We start from the raw sequence: 25,071 nt of genomic DNA, 5'->3' as shown, positions 1-25,071 counted from the left end.
ACACTAGTAATATAAGATTACTGTGAAAAAATTATCTGTGGGGTATTTTGTTTAATATAAAATTTCATGGCTTCTTCAAATGATGTAATTAAATCGCAACTAACAGATAATATTCCTATCTTTCTATATTCCAAACTTAAATTTCATGAAAAAGCCATTTTTGCAATAAAACCTTAAAGTCTTATGTCCACAAAATTAGATTTCTTATTTTACTATTTTGTTTCCATAGTGTATGTGAACACGCTACTGATGAAAGTCTGATGCTGACATCAATCACTCTTTCACTTTCTGGAAAATATCATGTACTGCCATGTGTTCTTAAGCCTCAATGAAATAAGTCAAATCTCTTTTCTGTATTAAGTCTGCATAAACCATACCAACATAAGTTCACAGCCAAGCAATAAAACTTCCTCAAGCATTTCTGAATATATTTCAGAAAGATAATATAATGATAAGAAGTATAACAAAGTGACTGATGTAAGTACCTGAACACAAATCTTAGACCTACACTCAGAAATGAATAAGGTATCCTGAGTTTGCTTACAAGGAGTAGTGGCGAAATTAATGCTTGTACATATAAAATCAAATATACAAACCCCTCAGCACTTAACTGTTGTGACAGAAATAGCCCCTTCTCATCTGAGGGCTGAATGTAAAACCGCTTTAATTTATATGAAATCAGTTACATGAATCATCCACTTTATGGATATTTATCTTGCTTCCAACAACTTTTCAGCATTTCTGTTGGTCAAGATTGTGTGGGTCACATGCAGACCCTATATATTCCCTATGGTGTTTGTAAACATCCCATGTAGGTTTTGATTCAAACAAAAAGGTTGCTGCACCTCTGGTATAGTTGAACTACAGAAAAACTGTAGTAAAGGGTTGTAAATAACATGAAATTGTTAAGTGATTTGTTGTTGACAAGCTATGGGATGTACACTGCTGGAAATCTACATGAGGTTAAGTTTCGCTTTAACCAGCTACTGGATTTCCTCAACAGTGTGTATTCCATATCCAGTCACCATAAATGTAATAGTATTGGCAGGTTTTTCAGCAAGAACTGGCCCTGTCCTCCATTGTAACACTTTCAATGGATTCCCAAAGGGTAGCTTTCACACCTTAAAATATCTCTTTACAACGATAAAAGCTGTCAAATTCACAGTCATACACGCAATATTTCGAGACAGTTATTGTAACAGATTGCAATCCAATCTGGTTGTGTAGATGACCATTGTATTTGGTTGATTTCACCAGCAGCAGTATAGGCGAGTATCGGATCCTCGATAGCTCTTGGCATCTGCTGTATGTCCCAGATCAGTGCTTGGTGATCATCACCTGTAAGTATATTAATAAAGACTCAACAACCGCAAAATTTCTTCAAGGATGTTAAAATATGTTGCTTAGTAAATGTACTTTTCTTATATCAAAATCGTAAGTATTTAGCGCCACCAGGTAGAGATTCATAAAGATTAAAACTACATGTACCCCTAGCATACTGTATAAAGACATATGAAGTTGTGGAAAAAGACACCCTTACAGGACTCTACACATACATATATACATTATATTTAGTGAATAGTCAATTATTATCCCGAGTGTGATGGTTAGCTCCCTTGACTAGCATAGAGGCGAAGGCAAAAGCAAAGTGGGGTTTAATATTGTTCCATTTAGCCACTCTTCTTCCTGTAGACTATTGCTCCTCTTTATTTCAATAAAGAACATATGAACATTCTCACCATGTCTATCCCGTATCATTTAAAACAAAGAACTAAATATGTGCCCTTCACTCACCTGCAGTACAAATATGGCAACTGGAATGTGGTGCCCATGCTATTCCATTTACACAAGCTCTATGGTTGTTCAGTCTGGCAACTGGTGTACATGGTACTCTCACATCTAATATAATGACCTGGAATAGCGGACACAACATTAAACATCATTTTGAGAAAAGCACAGTCATACTTCCAAAGTGGCACAGCTGCCACAGTGAAATATGTTAAGAACTACTGTAAAATTAAATACTATTAAATACTTTTTTTGTATCTAGCTGCCCTTTGACTTCTACATTTATAAACATGCCTCTACAAGAATGTCAGTATGTGGATGATCAAAGTTCAAATACCTAAAAAGGATATGGATAATTTACATGTGATCAAGCTGCTGTCAGAAAGTATTCATGATTACACATGATTTTCTGATATAATCATTTACAATGGGATTACACATAATCAAAAATGTGTCTGAATACTGGTTACATTTGACTGCTTTTACTGGTTATCATTTCATTGGGTCTGGATATTATATGAAAACAGTAAGTAAGCTTGTAGCAATCTCACCATGCTTAACATTATGTTTCATGGAAATCTGTTGAATTGTTTTAAAGTTATGAGACATAAAACATTGATATAAATATGCAAGAAAATAAGAGCCCTTACTTAAGACCTTGATCTTAGAAGTAATGAACTAACTTTTTTCTCTGGAATTCCTTCAATACTTTCACCTAAGATTAATATACAAAATAATACATGACTTGATATACCTCCTTGTCAATAAAACAGAAGTACATTGTAATTACCTCCAAGGCATCCATGGCCATGGTGGCCAGGTAATTGGGATCTTGTTTATTCCACCCAAGCCTTAACAAGGGATGATGCTGAGGATCCTCGTATATAATTGTTGAGTGTTCCAGATGTCGAAGGTCAAACATTCTTACTGATCCATCAGCACCTGTCATGTACGTAAATTAATTATTTTCTATGTACCAAAATGTATTGTCATTTGGTTTAATCAATGAAACTACTCTAAATTGGAACAACCTCTCACACTGAGAAAGTTTTGCAGTCCAAAATTTTGCCTTCTTATTTCATTTAAATAATTCCTTTGTAAACCCGAACCCCTCAATTCCAGAAACTGATCTATTTTCTAGAACAAACCTCAATTGTTAAACACAAAGTTAACCCTGAAAACTGAGCAATTTCAAAGTAAATCAAAATTTTAACACTTGCCTTTTATCATAATTGTTACCAGAATTAATTTATCTGGTAGCATATGTCAATCAAATATTAATGGTGTTCATTTATATGTGTGTGTTTGGGTTTAACGTATATTCAACAATTTTTCAGTCATATAAACGATGGTGTCTACTTGTAGCAGTGAGCACAATGCCCAACTTTATAGTGCTGCCTTACTGGAATATCACGCCGTAGACACGTGACATGATACCCCACCCAGTCACATTATACTGACACCGGGCTGACCAGTCCTAGCACTACCCTCTTAATGCAGAGCGCCAAGCAAGGAAGCTGCTAGTACAATTTTTTACGTCTCTGGTATGACGCGGCCGGGGATCGAACCCACGACCTCCCGCACTCGAAGCGGACGCTCTACCACTTGGCTACCGAGGCGGTATATGTGTTCATTTATAAAGTAACTAAACAAGATCAGGCTTTAAGTTTAAAATGTGTCAGGCTGCTTTTTAATTGTATAACTATTTATGTATTCTCGCACAAATTTCATAGATAAAACATTCCATGGGCAATTATGTAGCAGTTTCTCTGCGCAAGTATCTTGAAAAGGCAATATTTTACATTTATTAAATGCCTGTTTAACCTATACTGTCATAGGTTATTATGCCCCTATGGTAATACAGGTTTATTTATTTATTTATTTTGTTGTGCTTAACATCGCACCGACACAATTATAGGTCATAAGGCAACTTTCCAGCTTTGATGATGGAGGAAGAGCCCAGGTGCCCCTCCGTGCATTATTTCATCAAGAGCTGGCACCTGGGTAGGACCACCGACCTTCCGTAAACCAGCTGGATGGCTTCCTCACATGAAGAATTCAATGCCCCAAGTGAGACTCAAACCCAAATCGATGAGGGGCATGTGATTTGAAGTCAGCGACCTTAACTACTCAGCTACGGAGGCCCCCAATATAGGTTTAGGACTGCCAATAACCATTTTAATCAAGGCATATCAATTCATAGTGGGTTGTTTAATATATCAAAGGTTAAACTTCCGTTTACTGGCATGCCAATTTATTCTTGTTGTGTAAGCTTAGATTATGTCTTGTACAGCTTTGGTACTATTTATAGCAAACCAACAAGTGTAATACAAACATTTTTCAAACAATGAAGATAACACTTAAACAAAAAGTTCTTTCTCCAAAAGATGTTCACATGTTAAGGGAACAAAATTAATGTTCATATTTGATACATCAGAATAAATGTTCTTACTAACTTTGAAGATCAGAATATGGCAAGTGTAGATTTGTTTGTTTGGGTTTGACGCAGTTTTTCAACAGTATTTCAGTTATGTAATGGCGGGCAGTTAGACTAACCAGTGTTCCTGGATTCTGTACCAGTACAAACCTGTTCTCCGCAAATAAATGCCATCTTCTCCACATGAATTGGCAGTGGAGGAAGAATTATTTGAGACACAGTATCTTTTATCAAATCGTCACGGAGAACATACACCTCGCCCAGGACTCGAACTCGCGACCCCGTGATCCGTAATTCTGCGCTCTCCCTATTGAGCTAAGAAAGGCTGGCTGGCAAGTGTAGAAGGATTAACTAATATCACAGATAAACAAATGAAAGTACTCACCAACACTAGCAAACATATCTCGTCCACCGCCAGCTCGGCTAAATGCAATATCATATACTTCTTTATCATGTGCTATCAGCTGGGTTTTCACGTGACCAGAGACAACATTTACACGCCCTAACACTTGTCCAGTCTGTAATGACAAAAAAAAACAAATTATAACCAGTATACCACTTTTTACATGAACTATCTTACACATCAAAAGGAAACTGATAGCATATACAAACTGAATAAAATAGCTTGTGCTTGATTTTTCCATTCCACACTGTCCCTCGGGTTTGGAAAACCCTGTCCTACACAGACAAGCAAGATCCTTATAATCCACTATAAAAGCAATACATAAGCAACATGTACATGTACTAAGTGGCAATAAAACAGGAAAGAAAAAATCATAAAGCAAAATGGAACACAATAAACAGAATCTTTGCTTTTGAAATTAACTTTTACACAATTTCTATTTAAGAAATAAACTGCAGGAAAATCATGCTCTAACTTTATTGATACATGAAAATGAGGTTATATGTCAGCGGAACAATTTCACTAGATCTACAGAGAAACTTCCAAAAACTGCACACCTAAGGACCAGAAAAAATGTCTGTTTTTTGGAAGTTTTTGGTATTTAGAATTACTGAGAGATTTAGGCAAGTACAACTGCATACCATAAGCCTTTCTTACAGATCTGCAGAAAGTTCAGACTTGCGAATTAGTTTAATTTTGCGCTGAAGAGACAGTTATGTTTTACAACATTTCATAGGTGTGTCAATCATTTTAAGCATGAAACAAGAGCTGTCACTAATGGTGACAAATGCCCCTGCAGCACCTTTACCTTTGACCTGGTGACCCCAAAGTCAGCAGGGGTGGTGTACTCAATAAGTACTATTAGAATGTGAAGACTGAAGGTCCTGGGTGAAGTGGTTCACGAGTAAAGTGCCTTCATGCAAAAAGTTAACATTGGCCCCTGTGACCGTGACCTTTGACCTGGTGAACCCAATGTCAGTAGGGGTGGTGTACTCAATAAGTACTATCAGCATGTGAGGTTTGAAGGTCCTTGGTGCAGTGGTTCGCGAGTAAAGTGCCTTCATGCAAAAAGTTAACGTTAGCCCCTGTGACCTTGACCTTTAACCTGGTGACCCCAAAGTCAGTAGAGGTAGTGTACTCAATAAGTACTATCAGCAAGTGAAGTTTGAAGGTCCTGGATGCAGTGGTTTGCAAGTAATGTGCCTTTATGCAAAAAGTTAACATTGGCCCCTGTGACCGTGACCTTTGACCTGGTGATCCCAAAGACAGTAGGGGTGGTGTACTCAATAAGTACTATCAGCATGTGAAGTTTGAAGGTCCTGGGTGCAGTGGTTCATGAGTAAAGTGCCTTCATGCAAAAAGTTAACGTTGGCTTCTGTGACCTTGACCTTTGACCTGGTGACCCCAAAGTCAGTAGGGGTGGTGTACTCAATAAGTACTATCAGCATGTGAAGTTTGAAGGTCCTGGGTGCAGTGGTTCGCGAGTAAAGTGCCTTCATGCAAAAAGTTAACGTTGGCCTCTGTGACCTTGACCTTTGACCTGGTGACCCCAAAGTCAATAGGGGTGGTGTACTCAGTAAGTACTATCAGCACGTGAAGTTTGAAGGTCCTTGATAAAGTGGTTCGCGAGTAAAGTGCCTACATGCAAAAAGTTAACGTTGGCCCCTTTGACCTTGACCTTTGACCTGGTGACCCCAATGTCAGTAGGGGTGGTGTACTCAATAAGTACTATCAGTATGTGAAGTTTGAAGGTCCTGGGTGCAGTGGTTCGCGAGTAAAGTGCCTTCATGCAAAAAGTTAACGTTGTAACGAACGAACGAACGAATGGACGAACAGTTGAAAACTAATATGCCTCCCTTTGGGGGCATAAAAAATGGAGATTTCGTAAAATGATATGGTTTTAAAAGGTTTATAAATTCATTTATTTACTTTCCTGTATCAACCTTTGGAGTTGCATCAGCGAGAGAAACTGTTAATCCAATAACAAAATTAAACCATTGTCCGCAGTTAAATTTTCTAGTTGGATAATTAATTTCTTAACTAAATGCTCGCTTTTAAAGATAACGTAGTTAAACTGAAGGTACATCAGGATGTTTGATGTAAACATAAAACAAGAGGACCATGATGGTCCTGAACCGCTCACCTGTCGCAACATGACCCAGTTTTGAACCGAGTATGACGTCGTTTTTTTCTATTATTTGACATAGTGACCTAGTTTTTGAGCTCATGTGACCCAGTTTTGAACCTGACGTAGATATCATCAAGATGAACATTCAGACCAACTTCCATACAGATCCCATGAAAAATATGGCCTCTAGAGAGGTCACAAGGTTTTTCTATTATTTGACCTACTGACCTAGTTATTGATGGCACGTGACCCAGTTTCAAACTTGACCTAGATATCATCAAGGTGAACATTCTGACCAATTTTCATGAAGATCCATTCAAAAGTATGGCCTCTAGAGAGGTCACAAGGTTTTTCTATTTTTAGACCTAATGACCTAGTTTTTGACCGCAGCTGACCCAGTTTCGAAACTGACCTAAATATCATCAAGATGAACATTCAGACCAACTTTCATACGGATCCCATGAAAAATATGGCCTCTAGGAAGGTCACAATGTTTTTCTATTATTTGACCTACTGACCTAGTTTTTGAAGGCACATGACCCAGTTTCGAACTTGACCTAGATATCATCAAAATGAACATTCTGACCAATTTTCATGAAGATCTTGTGAAAAATAAGGCCTCTAGAGAGGTCACAAGGTTTTTCTATTTTTAGACCTACTGACCTAGTTTTTAACCACAGTTGACCCAGTTTCGAACTTGACCTAGATATCACCAAGATGAACACTCAGACCAACCTTCATACAGATCCCATGAAAAATATGGCCTCGAGAGAGCTCTCAAGGTTTTTTTTATTATTTGACCTACTGACCTAGTTATTGATGGCACGTGACCCAGTTTCAAACCTGACCTAGATATCATCAAGGTGAACATTCTGACCAATTTTCATGAAGATCCATTCAAAAGTATGACCTCTAGAGAGGTCACAAGGTTTTTCTATTTTTAGACCTAATGACCTAGTTTCTGAAGGAACGTGACCCAGTTTTGAATCTGACCTAGAAATCATCAAGATGAACAGTCAGACCAACTTCCATACAGATCCCATGAAAAATATGGCCTCTAGAGAGGTCAAAAGGTTTTTCTATTATTTGACCTACTGATCTAGTTTTTGAAGGTACATGACCCAGTTTCGAACTTGACCTAGATATCATCAAAGTGAACATTCTGACCAATTTTCATGAAGATCTTGTGAAAAATATGGCCTCTAGAGAGGTCACAAGGTTTCTCTATTTTTAGACCTACTGACCTAGTTTTTAACCACAGTTGACCCAGTTTCGAACTTGACCTAGATATCATCAAGATGAACATTCAGACCAACCTTCATACAGATCCCATGAAAAATATGGCCTCTAGAGAGCTCTCAAGGTTTTTTTTATTATTTGACCTACTGACCTAGTTATTGATGGCACGTGACCCAGTTTCAAACCTGACCTAGATATCATCAAGGTGAACATTCTGACCAATTTTCATGAAGATCCATGAAGATCCATTCAAAAGTATGACCTCTAGAGAGGTCACAAGGTTTTTCTATTTTTAGACCTAATGACCTAGTTTCTGAACGAACGTGACCCAGTTTCGAATCTGACCTAGAAATCATCAAGATGAACAGTCAGACCAACTTCCATACAGATCCCATGAAAAATATGGCCTCTAGAGAGGTCACAAGGTTTTTCTATTATTTGACCTACTGACCTAGTTTTTGAAGGCACATGACCCAGTTTCGAACTTGACCTAGATATCATCAAAGTGAACATTCTGACCAATTTTCATGAAGATCCTGTGAAAAATGTGGCCTCTAGAGAGGTCACAAGGTTTTTCTATTTTTAGACCTACTGACCTAGTTTTTAACCACAGTTGACCCAGTTTCGAACTTGACCTAGATATCATCTAGATGAACATTCAGACCAACCTTCATACAGATCCCATGAAAAATATGGCCTCTAGAGAGCTCTCAAGGTTTTTTTTATTATTTGACCTACTGACCTAGTTATTGATGGCACGTGACCCAGTTTCAAACCTGACCTACATATCATCAAGGTGAACATTCTGACCAATTTTCATGAAGATCCATTCAAAAGTATGACCTCTAGAGAGGTCACAAGGTTTTTCTATTTTTAGACCTAATGACCTAGTTTCTGAACGAACGTGACCCAGTTTCGAACTTGACCTAGAAATCATCAAGATGAGCAGTCAGACCAACTTCCATACAGATCCCATGAAAAATATGGCCTCTAGAGAAGTCACAAGGTTTTTCTATTATTTGACCTACTGACCTAATTTTTGAAGGCATGTGACCCAGTTTCGAACTTGACCTAGATATCATCAAGGTTAACATTCTGACCAATTTTCATGAAGATCTTGTGAAAAATATGGCCTCTAGAGAGGTCACAAGGTTTTTCTATTTTTAGACCTACTGACCTAGTTTTTGACCGCACGTGACCCAGTTTCGAACTTGACCTAGATATCATCAAGATGAAAATTCTGACCAACTTTCATAAAGATCCCATGAAAAATGTGACCTCTAGAGAGGTCACAAGCAAACGTTTACGCACGGACGACGGACGCTGCACGATCACAAAAGCTCACACTGTCACTTTGTGACATGTGAGCTAAAAATTTAAACCGCTAATCATTTCTTTAATGAAAGATCATGATCTTTGACAGTCATTTGATCCTTTGATTGACAGTTCGTGTTTCTAATGCATGTCAAAATAATCGGACACTGCTAATTTGAAGACAATGTATTCATAATTTTCCGAGAGGCACAGTTAAATTCAACTTTTCTGTGTCATACAGTTTTTGGAAGTAAAATTTTATTGTAATAACTCAAATTTTTCAAAATCATCATCCAGAATTCATAAATTAGAAGTTCCAGTATTTAGAAATATGGTCTATATAGTAAACAAGAGGACCATGATGGTCCTGAATCGCTCACCTCTTCCCACATGACCCAGTTTTGAGTATGACGTCGTTTTTTCTATTATTTGACCTACTGACCTAGTTTTTGAGCTCATGTGACCCAATTTTGAACTTGACCTAGATATTATCAAGATAAAAATTCTGACCAATTTTCATGAAGATCCATTGAAAAATATGGTCTCTAGAGAGGTCACAAGGTTTTTCTATTATCTGACCTATTGACCTAGTTTTCGAAGGTATGTGACCCTGTTTTGAATTTTATCTAGATATCATCAAGGTGAACATTCTCACCAATTTTCATGAAGATCTCTTGAAAAATATGGCCTCTAGAGAGGTCACAAGGTTTTTCTATTTTTATATCTACTGGCCTAGTTTTTGACCGCACTTAACCCAGTTTTGAAACTGACCTAGATATCATCAAGGTGGACATTCAGATCAATTTTCATGAAGATCCATTGAAAAATATGGCCTCTAGAGGGGTCAAAAGATTTTAATAATTTTAGACCTACTGACCTAGTTTTTGACCGCAGTTGACCCAGTTTCAAACTTGATCTAGATATCATCAAGATGAACTTTCAGACCAACTTTCATACAGATCTCATGAAAAGTATGGCCTCTAGAGAGGTCACAAGGTTTTTTTATTATTTGACCTACTGACCTAGTTTTTTAAGGCATGTGACCCAGTTTCGAACTTGACCTAGATATCATCAAGGTGAACATTCTGACCAATTTTTATTGAGATCCATTCAAAAGTATGGCCTCTAGAGAGGTCACAAGGTTTTTCTATTTTTAGACCTACTGACCTAGTTTTTGACCGCACATGACCCTGTTTCGAACTTGAACTAGATATCATCAAGATGAACATTCAGACCAATTTTCATACAGATCCCATGAAAAATATGGCTTTTAGAGAGGTCACAAGGTTTTTCTATTATTTGACCTACTGACCTAGTTTTGGCATGTGACCCAGTTTTGAACTTGACCTAGATATCATCAAGATGAACATTCAGACCAACTTTCATACAGATTCCATGAAAAATATGGCCTTTAGAGAGGTCACAAGGTTTTTCTATTATTTGACCTACTGACCTAGTTTTTTAAGGTATGTGACCCAGTTTTGAACTTGACCTAGATGTCATCAAGGTGAACATACCGACCAATTTTTATTGAGATCCATTCAAAAGTATGGCCTCTAGAGAGGTCACAAGGTTTTTCTATTTTTAGATCTACTGACCTAGTTTTTGATCGCACGTGACCCTGTTTCGAACTTGAACTACATATCATCAAGATGAACATTCAGACCAATTTTCATACAGATCCCATGAAAAATATGGCCTTTAGAGAGGTCACAAGGTTTTTCTATTATTTGCCCTACTGACCTAGTTTTTGAAGGCAAGTGATCCACTTTCGAACCTGACCTAGATATCATCAAGATGAACATTCAGACCAACTTTCATACAGATCCCTGAAAAATATGGCCTCTAGAGAGGTCACAAGGTTTTTCTATTATTTGACCTACTGACCTAGTTTTTGAAAGCACGTGACTCAGTTTCGAACTTGACCTAGATATCATCAAGATGAACATTCTGACCAATTTTCATGAAGATCTCTTGAAATATATGGCATCTAGAAAGGTCACAAGGTTTTTCTATTTTTAGACCTACTGACCTAGTTTTTGACCGCACGTGACCCAGTTTCGAACTTGACCTAGATATCATCAAGATGAACATTCAGACCAACTTTCATACAGATCCTATGAAAAATATGGCCTTTAGAGAGGTCACAAGATTTTTCTATTATTTGACCTACTGACCTAGTTTTTGATGGCATGTGACCCAGTTTCGAACCTGACCTAGATATCATCAACATGAACATTCAGACCAACTTTCATACAGATCCCATGAAAAATATGGCCTTTAGAGAGGTCACAAGGTTTTTCTATTATTTGACCTACTGACCTAACTTTTGATGGCATGTGACCCAGTTTCGAATCTGACCTAGATATCATCAAGGTGAACATTCTGACCAATTTTCATGAAGATCTCTTGAAATATATGGCCTCTAGAGAGGTCACAAGGTTTTTGTATTTTTAGACCTACTGACCTAGTTTTTGACGGCACGTGACCCAGTTTCGAACTTGACCTAGATATCATCAAGGTGAACATTCTGACCAATTTTCATGAAGATCTTGTGAAATATATGGCCTCTAGAAAGGTCACAAGGTTTTTATATTTTTAGACCCTCTGACCTAGTTTTTTAAGGCATGTGACCCAGTTTCGAACTTGACCTAGATATCATCAAGATGAACATTCTGACCAACTTTCATAAAGATCCCATGAAAAATGTGACCTCTAGAGTGGTCACAAGCAAAAGTTTACGGACGGACGCACGACGGACACCGCGCAATCACAAAAGCTCACCTTGCCACTTTGTGACAGGTGAGCTAAAAAGAAGGAAAAAAATCAAAACCAAGAAAATCATTCAATTTTTAGAAGTTTCCAAAGGTCCAGTATTCAGAAGTTCCACTGTATAACCGATTTTGAGTGTATTAATTTAAGCAAAACATGATTTTGCTATACATTAGTTTGATTCTAATATGGCCTTATTTAAGAAAGAAAAGATAAAATATAGCAGTGCTCTTTCTTGGTCCCCAAAAAAACATTATCATTGCCTGTTAACGCGACGTCATTTTAGCGTAAGTGTGTTATAACAGCAACAAGCATATCAGAATAACATGTAATCCGTAGCAAAATTCTTTATCTGTATGTAATATCCTATATTACCTCAAGTCCCCAGATAGTACATGTAGTATCAATACTTGATGTCCCCAACAAGTTGGGATCCACCTCATTCCAATCAAATGATGTCAGAGGAGCACAGAAATCTGAATTCTTGTTCTGAAATAAAAAGTAGAATTAAAATTTATTCTGTTTACATCCTAGCTGCATTTATAAATGACATTTACATCAAACCTAACTTAGATGCTTTAAGTAAAAACTAGTTTGTACTATGTTACCTCTATTGAAAGGGTCAGTTATGTTTAAACATATAACTTTTTCCTTGAAATCTATTCTCTGCAGTTAAAAATCACATTATCTGGAATTCTGAAGTCACCCTACTTAAACTGAAAGCTCTGTTTATAGGTTTTAACTGCATAATTAATAACATTTTTTTTTTTGTAAGAGCCTGAAAAGTTAAATCTGATATGTTACATAGTCTCATTAAAACAAACTCTCTGTGGCTAAAAATCCTACTATCTGGAACTTTAAAGTTGCCGATCCCAATGATTTTAAAGTGATCACAGTATTTAAAAATTTCCCATGGGGTTTTAAAATTTTATGTTAAAAACAAATAAAAACAGTGTTAAATGATTATATGCAAATATATGGTCGAAAATTTGACTTTTAATATGGTCATGAACTTAAAAGTTAGAGATTAAGGGGGGTAAAAAAAATCGTAATTTAAATTAATTTGTCTACAAAGTACTATATTCAAAAAAATTTGAAAATTTTTGCATAAAAAATAAAAGAAAAATTACAAAATGGATTTACAATAAATAAATATTTTTGTGTTAAAAAAATAGGCAGCCACTTTAAAGAAAGGCATTAGACCCTTTTAAGGACAAATTTATTCCAACAGCCTGAAAAATAAAAACTCATATGCTTTAAAAGTATACAAGTTTCGTAATGACTATTCACACAAGAAGTTCTATCAAGATGACTTATAACACTTACTTATTAAGAAAAACATTCGGGGTCTTTTTTCTTATCACCAACTCTCCATACTGTAAAAATCACCACTTGTTGCCAAAAGGTCAGGAAAAATACTCTTTCGAAAACACATTACTATTGACTCAATTTAAATCTTTTTGCTTAGTCTAGTAATTAATAGGTTAAGTCAATGCTATAATTCACAACAAAATAAAAATTATTATTGGTAAATTAGAAATCAAATTAATGGTCTACAAAGTCAGGTATTTGAATTTTCCATTCACAGTTAAAATTTTAAAATAAGCATTGCATTCACTCGTGAAAAGATTAAATATCAGAAAAACCTTGCAGAAAAATTCTTTTTTAAAAAATAATTGGACAAACTAAATTAAAAAAAAAATAAAAAAGAAAGGGTAAATTCTGAAAGTATTGATCAACTACTAAATATCTATTTATTTGCACAAGAAAACTTGTTTGTTTGAAGGACAAATCTACTCTGCTTTGTAACAGTATGATGAACCTGTTATTGGTTCAGAGGGCCTTCTGTGAGTTCACTTTTAACACAAATTCATTTTTTTTTCCACTTCAAAGAATCAGTTTCTTAACCTTTACCCTGCTGCATTTCTAAAATGGACTGGTCCATCATTCAATTTGGGCAATACCATTTATTATTCAAAGGGGGTTTACAAATATTTACAAACTGAAAGCGAACGTGCAGCAGATGTGCAAGGGTGACTTTTCGCATGGTCACAAAGGCAGAAAATTTTCCGCCAGCAGGCTAAGCTTAAGCAAAAGGCACAGAAGGCTAGGAGGTTTTTTTTTTCCAATAGATTTTTGTTTTTTTTAAACCCTTTTCCGCAGTCTCCCATATCATTATTTTATTTTTTACAACACAATGAGAACAGGTTATTAGTAGCTTACTGTGTCTGGAATCCACATGATCTTTGTGGTGGGGTATGGATGGTCAAAGTTCCCTTTTTATGGAATTCGAGGGGCCTCATCAAGGAACAATTGTACCAAATAAAAGAAACAGAAACAGCCTTTACTACTTTATCAAAAAAATAACCAATTCCACTAAAAATTTTCAAACCCTTTTTTGGTCAGAGTAAACTTTTATTCCAAAGGGTGAACAAAGCTGTTGATGACACGCGCTCGCTATTCAAGAATTTTTTGAAAAATGGGGTCAAAAAAATTTCCACGATTTTCAGACAAAAAAAAATAAATAGATTAGACAAACAATGTTCCGTATTACTTGATTTCGATAAATCTTGCATAAATGGAATATATGACCAAATTTTAAAGTCCAAAAAGGCCCTAATTTATCAAATAGTTTTGTATTTCCCACAGATGGAATCATAATGATAAAAAATGTTCAAAGTTTTTAAAAAACCCTATGTCAAAAGTTTTGAAAAACATGGGTTTTATAAAAACAGAACCAATTTTTAAAGTCCCAAAAAGGACCATAATTCAGCCAAAATGATGCAGAGTTAGTTTCTTTCCCAGATAAAGACTGTTTACTAAACAAATGATAAAAAGTTTCAAAGCCCAATGTCAACACTTTACAAAAAGGGGACCCGAGGTCCTGAATCGCTCACTGTCCAACATACCCGTTTTGAACTGATTTGACGTCATTTTTTTCTATTATTTGACATAGTGACCCAGTTTTTGACCTCATGTGACCCAGTTTTGAACCTGACCTAGATATCATCAAGATGAACATTCTGACCAACTTTCATACAGATCCCATGAAAAATATGGCCTCTAGAGAGGTCACAAGGTTTTTTCATTATTTGACCTACTGACCTAGTTATTGACGGCACATGACCCAGTTTCAAATCTGACCTAGATATCATCAAGATGAACATTCTGACCAATTTTCATGAAGATCCATTCAAAAGTATAGCCTCCAGAGAGGTCACAAGGTTTTTCTATTTTTAGACCTAATGACCTAGTTTTTGACCGCAGCTAACCAAGTTTCGAACTTGACCTAGATATCATCAAGATGAACATTCAGACCAACTTTCATACAGATCCCATGAAAAATATGGCCTCTAGAGAGGTCATAAGGTTTTTCTATTATTTGACCTACTGACCTAGTTTCTGAAGGCACGTGACCCAGTTTCGAACTTGACCTAGATATCATCAAGGTGAACATTCAGACCAATTTTCATGAAGATCTTGTGAAAAATATGGCATCTAGAGAGGTCACAAGGTTTTTCTATTTTTAGACCTACTGACCTAGTTTTTAACCACAGCTGACCCAGTTTCGAATTTGACCTAGATATCATCAAGATGAACATTCAGACTAACCTTCATACAGATCCCATGAAAAATATGGCCTCTAGAGAGGTCACAAGGTTTTTTTATTATTTGACTACTGACCTAGTTTCTGATGGCACGTGACCCAGTTTCGAACTTGACCTAGACACATCAAGGTGAACATTCTGACTAATTTTCATGAAGATCCATTCAAAAGTATGGCCTCTAGAGAGGTCACAAGGTTTTTCTATTTTTAGACCTAATGACCTAGTTTTTAACCGCAGCTGACCCAGTTTCGAACTTGACCTAGATATCATCAAGATGAACATTCAGACCAACTTTCATACAGATCCAATGAAAAATATGGCCTCTAGAGAGGTCACAAGGTTTTTCTATTATTTGACCTACTGACCTAGTTTTTGACGGCACGTGACCCAGTTTCGAACTTGACCTAGATATTATCAAGGTGAACATTTTGACCAATTTTCATGAAGATCTTGTGAAAAATATGGCCTCTAGAGAGGTCACAAGGTTTTTCTATTTTTAGACCTACTGACCTAGTTTTTGACCGCAGTTGACCCAGTTTCGAACTTGACCTAGATATCATCAAGATGAACACTCTGACCAACTTTCATAAAGATCCCATGAAAAATGTGACCTCTAGAGTGGTCACAAGCAAAAGTTTACGCACGGACGCACGGATGCACGCACGGACGACGGACGCTGCGCGATCACAAAAGCTCACACTGTCACTTTGTGACATGTGAGCTAAAAAATATGAACTGGTACGAAAAACTTAACCAAGATTTCTAAGTCAAAAGGGGCCATAATTCAGCCAAAATCTTTTATGTACTCTTGCCTATAACTGGACATGGTGATGGTAAACAGGTGTTGAAAGTTTCAAAGCTTTATCTCAAAAGACTTTGTCAAAATATGAACTGGTACGAAATATTAACCCAGATTTCTAAGACAAAAAGGGCCATAATTCAGCCAAAATCCTTGATGGAGTTATGTGCTCTTGCCTATAACTGGACATGGTGATGGTAAACAAGTGTTGAAAGTTTCAAAGCTTTATCTCAAAAGACTTTGTCTAAATATGAACTGGTACGAAAAACTTAACCAAGATTTCTAAGTCAAAAGGGGCCATAATTCAGCCAAAATCCCTGATGGAGTTATGTACTCTTGCCTATAACTGGCCATGGTGATGGTAAACAAGTGTTGAAAGTTTCAAAGCTTTATCTTTAAAGACTTTGTCAAAATATGAACTGGTACGAAAAACTTAACAATGATTTCTAAGTCAAAAGGGGCCATAATTCAGCCAAAATCCTTGATGGAGTTATGTTCTCTTGCCTATAACTGGCCATGATGATGGTAAACAAGTGTTGAAAGTTTCAAAGCTTTATCTCAAAAGACTTTGTCAAAATGTGGACTGGTACGAAAAACTTAACCAAGGTGTGACGCCGACGCCGACACCGTGGTGAGTAGGATAGCTCTACTTATTCTTTGAATAGTCGAGCTAAAAATAGCAAAAATACATTTTTCTACCACTTATGCTAAAATATATTAATATCTGTAGAATTTTGATCTATGTATGAAAAATAAATTCTAATAGCCTGTAAAACTCAAGTTTTGGCTTAGAACTGCATGAATTCACCATTTCAACGGTGTTTATTTAAAAAGACGAATATCATAGTGGAAAGAATTTCAAATAAGTATTCTAAGTGCCAGCCAGCTGCACTTTTTGATTACAGTAATACACGTATTTGTGATACGCAGTTCCCAATTATTTAAGAAAACAATTGGGAAATTTAGAATTTGTAAGTACCATCAATATCATACACTTACTACATGACAAGCTGGTCAATAGTTTAAACTACTGACTTGCAAGCCATTCAATAAGAGTTTTATTACCTGACATAAGAAAAACATTTTCACAGATGTTGTTTTCTCATTTTAAATCAGGTGTAATGTACGGTAGTATTATATATAGTAATGTACCTTATTATTATATTCCTCAACAAAGCTGCCTAATGCCAGTCTGAAGCGTTTGTCTGGACGGATACTCCAGTTCATGCTGTATACACACCATGGCGCCTCGTATTTATATATCTCCTTCCGCTTCGGGGCCCCAGGCTGGCTGGGTAAAGTACTCATTTTTTGCCCTTCTATAGTTCTATGTATAAACAATCCTGGAAACTGAAATAAAAATACAAAACATGACAACCTTTACCCCCAAATATGCACAATTACATAAGAAATTCAACTTTAACAATTTTACTGAAGACTTGAACATTTAAATGACATTGTTTTTGTTATTTGTTTTTTTTTTTTCAATAAAGTTACCTCTGAGATTTTGAAAAACCTAAAACATCAAAACAAATGAGCTGTTCAACGACAAATCCTATATTTAATAAAAACTGAGGTAACAAAATTTTCATGAAGAATATTCTTTTACATTTCAAATCTGAAAATTTAAAGAAATTGCCTTCACTATTTAAAGACTTATAATGCTTTTAAGTAACTAAATTAAGGCATTTAAGAGACATGATGAAAGCAGATGAAGTTGTTGTGCATGGCATGTACTTCCTTATGTCATTTATGGGACAAAGTATGCATATCACTATCTAAACACCATATTTCTGAATATTAAGAAACAGTTCACAATGATTTTACTGAAAAATAATTTAACCACAACTTGTTGGTTTCATCATGGGCCTGTTATCTATACACCTCTATTCCTAAGGTGCATGGGTTGTTGCCATGACAACACAAATAACATTTATAAATTTTTAAAATACGGTAGAATCTGATTTGCCTTAGATAACTGAATTACAATATACAGTTTCTACATGATCATCAGAAAAACATTGACTTTGCAGTATTTCAAACTATTATTTATACAATATTATAATTATATTATGTCAATATTAATACAGGTTTTCTTGTGGAAAAGCACAAATCGTTTGTCTTTTTTTTTTCACATTTCCTTTACCCCAGATGTTTCAAAGTCAGATAATTTTAGTTTTTATTGAATTAAATAAAATACGTTGCACCCATTCAAGAAAATCTCAATGTAATGTCATTATGTGTGTGAAATTCTGTGATTTTACTGGTGATGGCAACAAGTCAAACTGAAAAGAATATGAATATTCACAAGAAAAACACAACTATTCACCTCTCATTTGTAAGAAACTATTCTCTTTCACAGTGCTCAACATTAACAATTATTTTCACTTTTCCGTGAACTAACATGTCCTGACCGCTTTACCCTTTGTTTTTTTCTTGCCTTCGGGTGTTCTATTGCTTGAAAACCCGCATTGAAATAAGCCTGACGTCAGAATAGTAACTATTGTAACATAATATTTATAAATGCAGTTACAAAGGGAGGTAAATTTATAATCACTACTATTGTCATAAAAGCAGTTGCTCATGAGCACAGCCTATGGGTGCCATCGCTCATCTGCAAGTGCTGGAAATATATAAAGCATACATGTCATACGTCCCGGATTGTCCCGGAAATCACATACTCGTCCCGGTGTCCCGGACAGTGTTGAAATGTCCCGGAAAATTAAAAATACAGAAAAACAAAAATAACCCCCCAAAAAACTAGTTTTTTTGGCCCTATAAATTGTTGAATTTTACATGAATAAAACACAATAAACAGTCACCGGTGTCACATTGTTTATTCCTAATTATCCGATAATCAGTTTCATGCCGTCGAGTCTGAAATTGGCTAGGAGTAATTTTACTCCTGGAAATTTATGAATGTGAAAAAAAACAACAGAAATCAGTTTTATAACATATTTATTTGGTACTAACACCCAAGAATTTGTTTGCAGTTCAGTTTTAATTCAGTATTCAAGTTTTTGCTTCTTTTTTCTCCCTTGGCTTGCTTTGGTTTCACACTCAATACTGAATTCAATTTTCAATATACATTTAGCTATGTTTTTGGAATCATTTTTGTTGGTTAAAAAAATGTGTTCACTTTTACATTCTTAGAAAGAGACATTTTTGTTGTTTACTCCGCACTGGAAGTTGATATTTTAAATCGACACTACTTTAAAATACACTACCGTATGACGTCTATATTAATTCCAAACTATTTGATTTATGCACGCATTGAGTGTATAATATAGTTTAACCTATAGGGATTTTTCTAGAGCAGAATAGCAGGGCGCAGCGCCCTGCCCATTTTTAACGCCGCCCTTCTGCCCGAAATCGCCGCCCTTTTGCCTTTCTTCAGCACCCCTTTAAAAAAATTATGTATTTATACATGAGTATCAAAGTTACATTCAGTAATATAATGAATGTATAATCATAATGACAGATTTGCACCAGAATTATTAAATTATTCAATTAGTATTATTATGGTATATTTCTAATCAAGAAAACCTTCCAGACAAAAACAAGTGAATGAAGTATTGCCATGCAATACAAAGTCCCCTACTGGAAGGCACCTAATTTTCTCTACTGCAGTATAACATAATGAACTGATATCTGTCAACGATGTATAAACAATATTGTACTATATATACAATATGTTATAACAAAACACTTGGATTAAAATGTATATATATAAAAACCTACAGTTGTTTTCATATTGAATTTTTTTAGCTGATTATAAAAATGTTATCATGTAAGTTATTTATAGTAACAACAAAGGGAAATTAATCTTTAAAAAAAAAAAAAAAAAAAAAAAAAAAATCTATATAATATAAGTCCACAAGAAACTCTTTACCAGGTAGAGATAGGTCAAAATACACCTAAAAATTGGATGTAACATGCATGCTGTACCACAGAAAAGTGGTCTCGATTTTTCTCTACTGCCAGTAATAAAAAAGTTACAATAAAATCTATTCATAGTAATAACAAAGGGACGTAATTCTAAAAACAAGGGTGCCTCATGGTGGTGAACATTTGGTCCAAGTTACATCAAAATCCCTCCATGCATGAAGAAGAATGTTCCGTACAAAGTCATTCTTGAATTTGACCTTTGACCTCTAAATATGACCTTGACCTTAGACCTAGGGACCTGGTTCTTGCGCATGACATGTTGTCTCATCAGGGGGATATTTGTGCCAACTGATATCTAAATACTGCTTTGCATGACAAAGTTATGACCAGACAGGAAAAAATCCTCTTGACCTTTGATCTCAAAGTGTGACCTTGACCTTTAGCTAGGGTACTGGGTGTTGCGCATGACACATCGTCTCATCATGGGAAACATTTATGCTAAGTAATATTGTAATCCCTTGATGGATGACAGAGTTCTGGATCGGACAGGGAAAAAACTTATTGACCTTTGACCTCCAATTGTGACCTTGACCTTTGAGCTAAGGGTCTGGGCTTTGCGCATGACATGTTGTCTCATCATGGGGAACATTTGTGCCAAGTAATATTAAAATCCCTTCATGGATGGCAGAGTTATGGACGGGACAGGAAAAAAACTCTGTTGACCTTTGACCCCCAATTGTGACCTTGACCTTTGAGCTAGGGGTCTGGGATTTGCGCATGACACGTCGTTCTCATCATGGGGAAACACTTGTGTAAGTGATATTAAAATCCCTTAATGAATGTCAGAGATATGGACCGGACACGAAACAGACCCTGTTCATGCTATGTTAACATTTGACTGCTAAGTGTGACCTTGACCTTTGAGCTAGGGGTTGAAAGTTGTGCATGACACATCGTCTTATTATGAGGTACATTTGTGCCAAGTAATATTAAAATCCCTTCATAGATGGGAGAGTTAAGGACCGGACAGGAAAAAAGCCTTGTTGACCTTTGACCTCCAATTGTGACCTTGATCTTTAAGTTAGGGGTCCAGGTTTTGCGCATGACAAGTCGTCTCCTCATGGGGAACATTTGTGCCAAGTAATATTAAAATCTCTTCATGGATGGGAGAGTTATGGACCGGACAGGAAAAAAGCCCTGTTGACCTTTCACCTCCAATTGTGACCTTGACCTTTCAGCCAGGGGTCCGGGATTTGCGCACGACACATCGTCTCATCATGGGGAACATTTGTGCCAAGTAATACTAAAATCCCTTCAAGGATGGGAGAGTTGTGGACCGGACAGGAAAAAAGCCCTGTTGACCTTTGACCTCCAATTGTGACCTTGACCTTTGAGCTAGGGGTCTGGGTTTTGCGCATGACACGTCGTCTCATCATGGGGAACATTTGTGCCAAGTAATATTACAAGAGCTGTCTGATGACAGCGCGCTCGACTATTCAAAGAATTGATTGAAGAATGGGGTCAAAATATTTCCACGGATATTCAGACAAAAGAAATAAATAGATTAGACAAACAATGTTCCTGTATTACTTTGATTTCGATAAGTCTTGCACTAAATCGCAATATATGAGCCAATTTCAAAGTCCAAAAAGGGCCATAATTCAGTCAAAATAGTTATGTACTCTTGCCTACAGATGGAAATCATAATGATAAACAAGTGTTCGAAGTTTAAAAGCCATATGTCAATAGTTTTGACAAAACATGGATTGTATGAAAACAGAACCAATTTCAAAGTCCAAAAAGGACCATAATTTAGCCAAAATAGATGACAGAGTTATGTTCTCTTTCATACAGATAGAGACTATTATACTAAACAAGTGATAAAAGTTTCAAAGCCATATGTCAAACACTTTACAAAAATTATGAACTGGTACGAAAAACTTAACCAAGATTTCTAAGTCAAAAGGGGCCATAATTCAGCCAAAATCCTTGATGGAGTTATGTACTCTTGCCTATAACTGGACATGGTGATGGTAAACAGGTGCTGAAAGTTTCAAAGCTTTATCTCAAAAGACTTTGTCAAAATATGAACTGGTACGAAATATTAACCCAGATTTCTAAGTCAAAAAGGGCCATAATTCAGCCAAAATCCTTGATGGAGTTATGTGCTCTTGCCTATAACTGGACATGGTGATGGTAAACAAGTGTTGAAAGTTTCAAAGCTTTATCTTTAAAGACTTTGTCAAAATATGAACTGGTACGAAAAACTTAACCATGATTTCTAAGTCAAAAGGGGCCATAATTCAGCCAAAATCCTTGATGGAGTTATGTGCTCTTGCCTATAACTGGCCATGATGATGGTAAACAAGTGTTGAAAGTTTCAAAGCTTTACCTCAAAAGACATTGTCAAAATGTGGACTGGTACGAAAAACTTAACCAAAGTGTGACGCCGACGCCGTGGTGAGTAGGATAGCTCTACTTATTCTTCGAATAGTCGAGCTAAAAATCCCTTCATGGATGACAGACTTATGGACCGGACACAAAATTGCGGACGGACGGACGGACAGACGGACTGACAGAAAAGTGCATTCCTATAGTCCCCGAAACTGGTTTTCAACCAGTAGGGGACTAATAATGTATGCAAATTATATAAAACAAACTGCATGTAATTATAAATGATTTAAGCATGTTATATACTATAGACAAACAGGTATTAATGTTTTTCCTGACATTCAGATTCATTGCAAATCTTTCTGTAGTACCTTACAATGTAGACATTACAACAAAACCATGGAAATCTACCTTATGATTTTTGTGGACAAAGGTACGCAACGCGCAAAATGCACCCTGCCCCTTTTTAGAGGTCTAGAAAAATCCCTAACCTAGGTTTATTGAGTACCATTCAATGTGTGTGTACATTCAACAATGTTCAATGTGGTAGAATTAATGCCAACCATGCTCTGTTACATAAAGCATCCAGACGATTCAGATTTTGTTTATGCTAGTAAAAAGTCATTGCGTGCGTTTCTGTAATTTCATGTATGTTTTTATACACTTAAAAGTTATCAGACATGCGTATGTGCATTATTTCAAAGTGTAATTTACGCTAATACGCTCAATAGGGAGGGCACAATTCTATGGACTGCGGAGTAGTGAGTTCAATCCCTGGGCAGGGCGTTATTCTCCATGAGGATTTGATAAAGATATTGTATCCGAATTTCGGATTCCGAAATCATTTGTTGTCTACCACTGATTCATGTGGGGAAGTTGGCAGTTAATTGCGGAGAACTTGGTTTGTACTGATGCACAATCAATGGACACTAGTTCAGGTTAATTGCTCGCCGTTAAATACTGTTCAAAATGGCGTTAAACCCAAACAAAACATGAATTACTCTCAGTGTAGTCTCCTGGAAAAACAAATTCTCATTATTCTGGTTTATATTATAAGACTTAAAAATCAAGCACAGCCTGAACTCAAAGTAGAAAGTTAAACAGTGCTTTCAGGATAAATAAATAAATAATAAATATATGTATATATATCAGTGTAAATACTCTAGGACAATTATTCTTTTCATTTGATGGAGGATTTGACGCATTATATGCGGTTCGTCTCATAACTTAGTAGCGAGCTCGAAGAGCAGGCCCAAAGGGCCTGCTCGAGAATCGAGCTTTACGGTAACGCAAGTATACTTTCACACTTGGTGATGGATTTGAAAAGTTTCGTCGGAAGTTTTAAAAAAGCGCACCCTAGCGGACTGGTGCTCACAGGAAGTACTTCTTTCCGGAGTGAATACAGAACTTCGTTCAATTGCTAAAAATTATTCATCAATTAACAATAATGAAAGAATGATTTCCAGTTGTTTGAAAAAAATATTGTTTTCATTTAAAAGATCAAGCATCGGCCAGAAAATGGAAAAAAATGTCATAATAAGCAAAAAGAAACGGGAACGCGGTAATGACGTCACCGTGACACCGGCTTCCCATAAATTTTGCAACGTATGATATTCGCTGTTATAGGTATGGTGACACTAAATGTAGACTTTTTCAGTGAATAGGTTCTCCTGAATTCTTGTGACTAGTGAATAGTTTCTTTGTGACAAATAAATGATGCATAATTTTAGATAAATCCGATTTCTTTGAGCTCGCTTTGAGGCTTTGCCTTATTTCATATTAGGTTACAAAGCGCTTGCCGCTTATGTTGTACTGTTTTTCTGTCTCGTCGACTTAAAATAAAATTTACCTTATCTTTTCACTTAGAAGGCGGAAAAGACAAAAAGTATCTGTAAGTTGTAACATGTCTTTTCATGAATTGCATTTTTTAAGTTTAATTTTATGGACTCTCTGAGTCACTGGTAGTACCTAATTTCATATTATCTGTTTTAGGCTAGTTTTGCCTTATATCCCGCTAAGGATCACTTGCAATATACTGGTTCAATGAACCTGTCCACTGCAATGAATTCGGGCGAAGAATTCCTAAGTGTCATTAAAAAGTGATCAAGCTGATCAATAACCTGATACCTGAAGAAAATAAACAACTTCTTTGGAGCTTTCTTGTAACCAGACAGCTAACTAATGGTACAGAATAGTTCTGTAATGTCGATTCTTTTATCATTTGAATAACTACAGTACTATGTTGAATTTTCGAAAACAAAATAAAAAAAACGTTTGTTTGGCAGCCATGAATTACCCACAATT

The 25,071-nt window shown here is 36.1% G+C and overlaps 1 protein-coding gene across 1 annotated transcript; it reads right to left on the bottom strand.

The window, feature by feature from the left end:
• Window positions 1-414: 414 nt before the first annotated feature.
• LOC123536048 (DDB1- and CUL4-associated factor 7) lies at window positions 415-25,071 on the bottom strand. Its single transcript, XM_053528133.1, is given in 10 exon segments — window positions 415-1,338; window positions 1,795-1,912; window positions 2,579-2,730; window positions 4,611-4,743; window positions 12,457-12,570; window positions 12,765-12,769; window positions 13,408-13,501; window positions 14,305-14,396; window positions 17,637-17,838; window positions 24,895-25,071. Coding segments are annotated over 9 exon segments (1,041 nt in total). The 5' UTR covers window positions 17,797-17,838; window positions 24,895-25,071; the 3' UTR covers window positions 415-1,165.

This window comes from Mercenaria mercenaria, chromosome 17 (genome assembly GCF_021730395.1).
Source record: "Mercenaria mercenaria strain notata chromosome 17, MADL_Memer_1, whole genome shotgun sequence".
NCBI classification, from domain to species: domain Eukaryota; kingdom Metazoa; phylum Mollusca; class Bivalvia; order Venerida; family Veneridae; genus Mercenaria; species Mercenaria mercenaria.
Note: the sequence above shows the minus strand (reverse complement) of the source record. Positions and strands in the feature narration are given on the sequence as shown.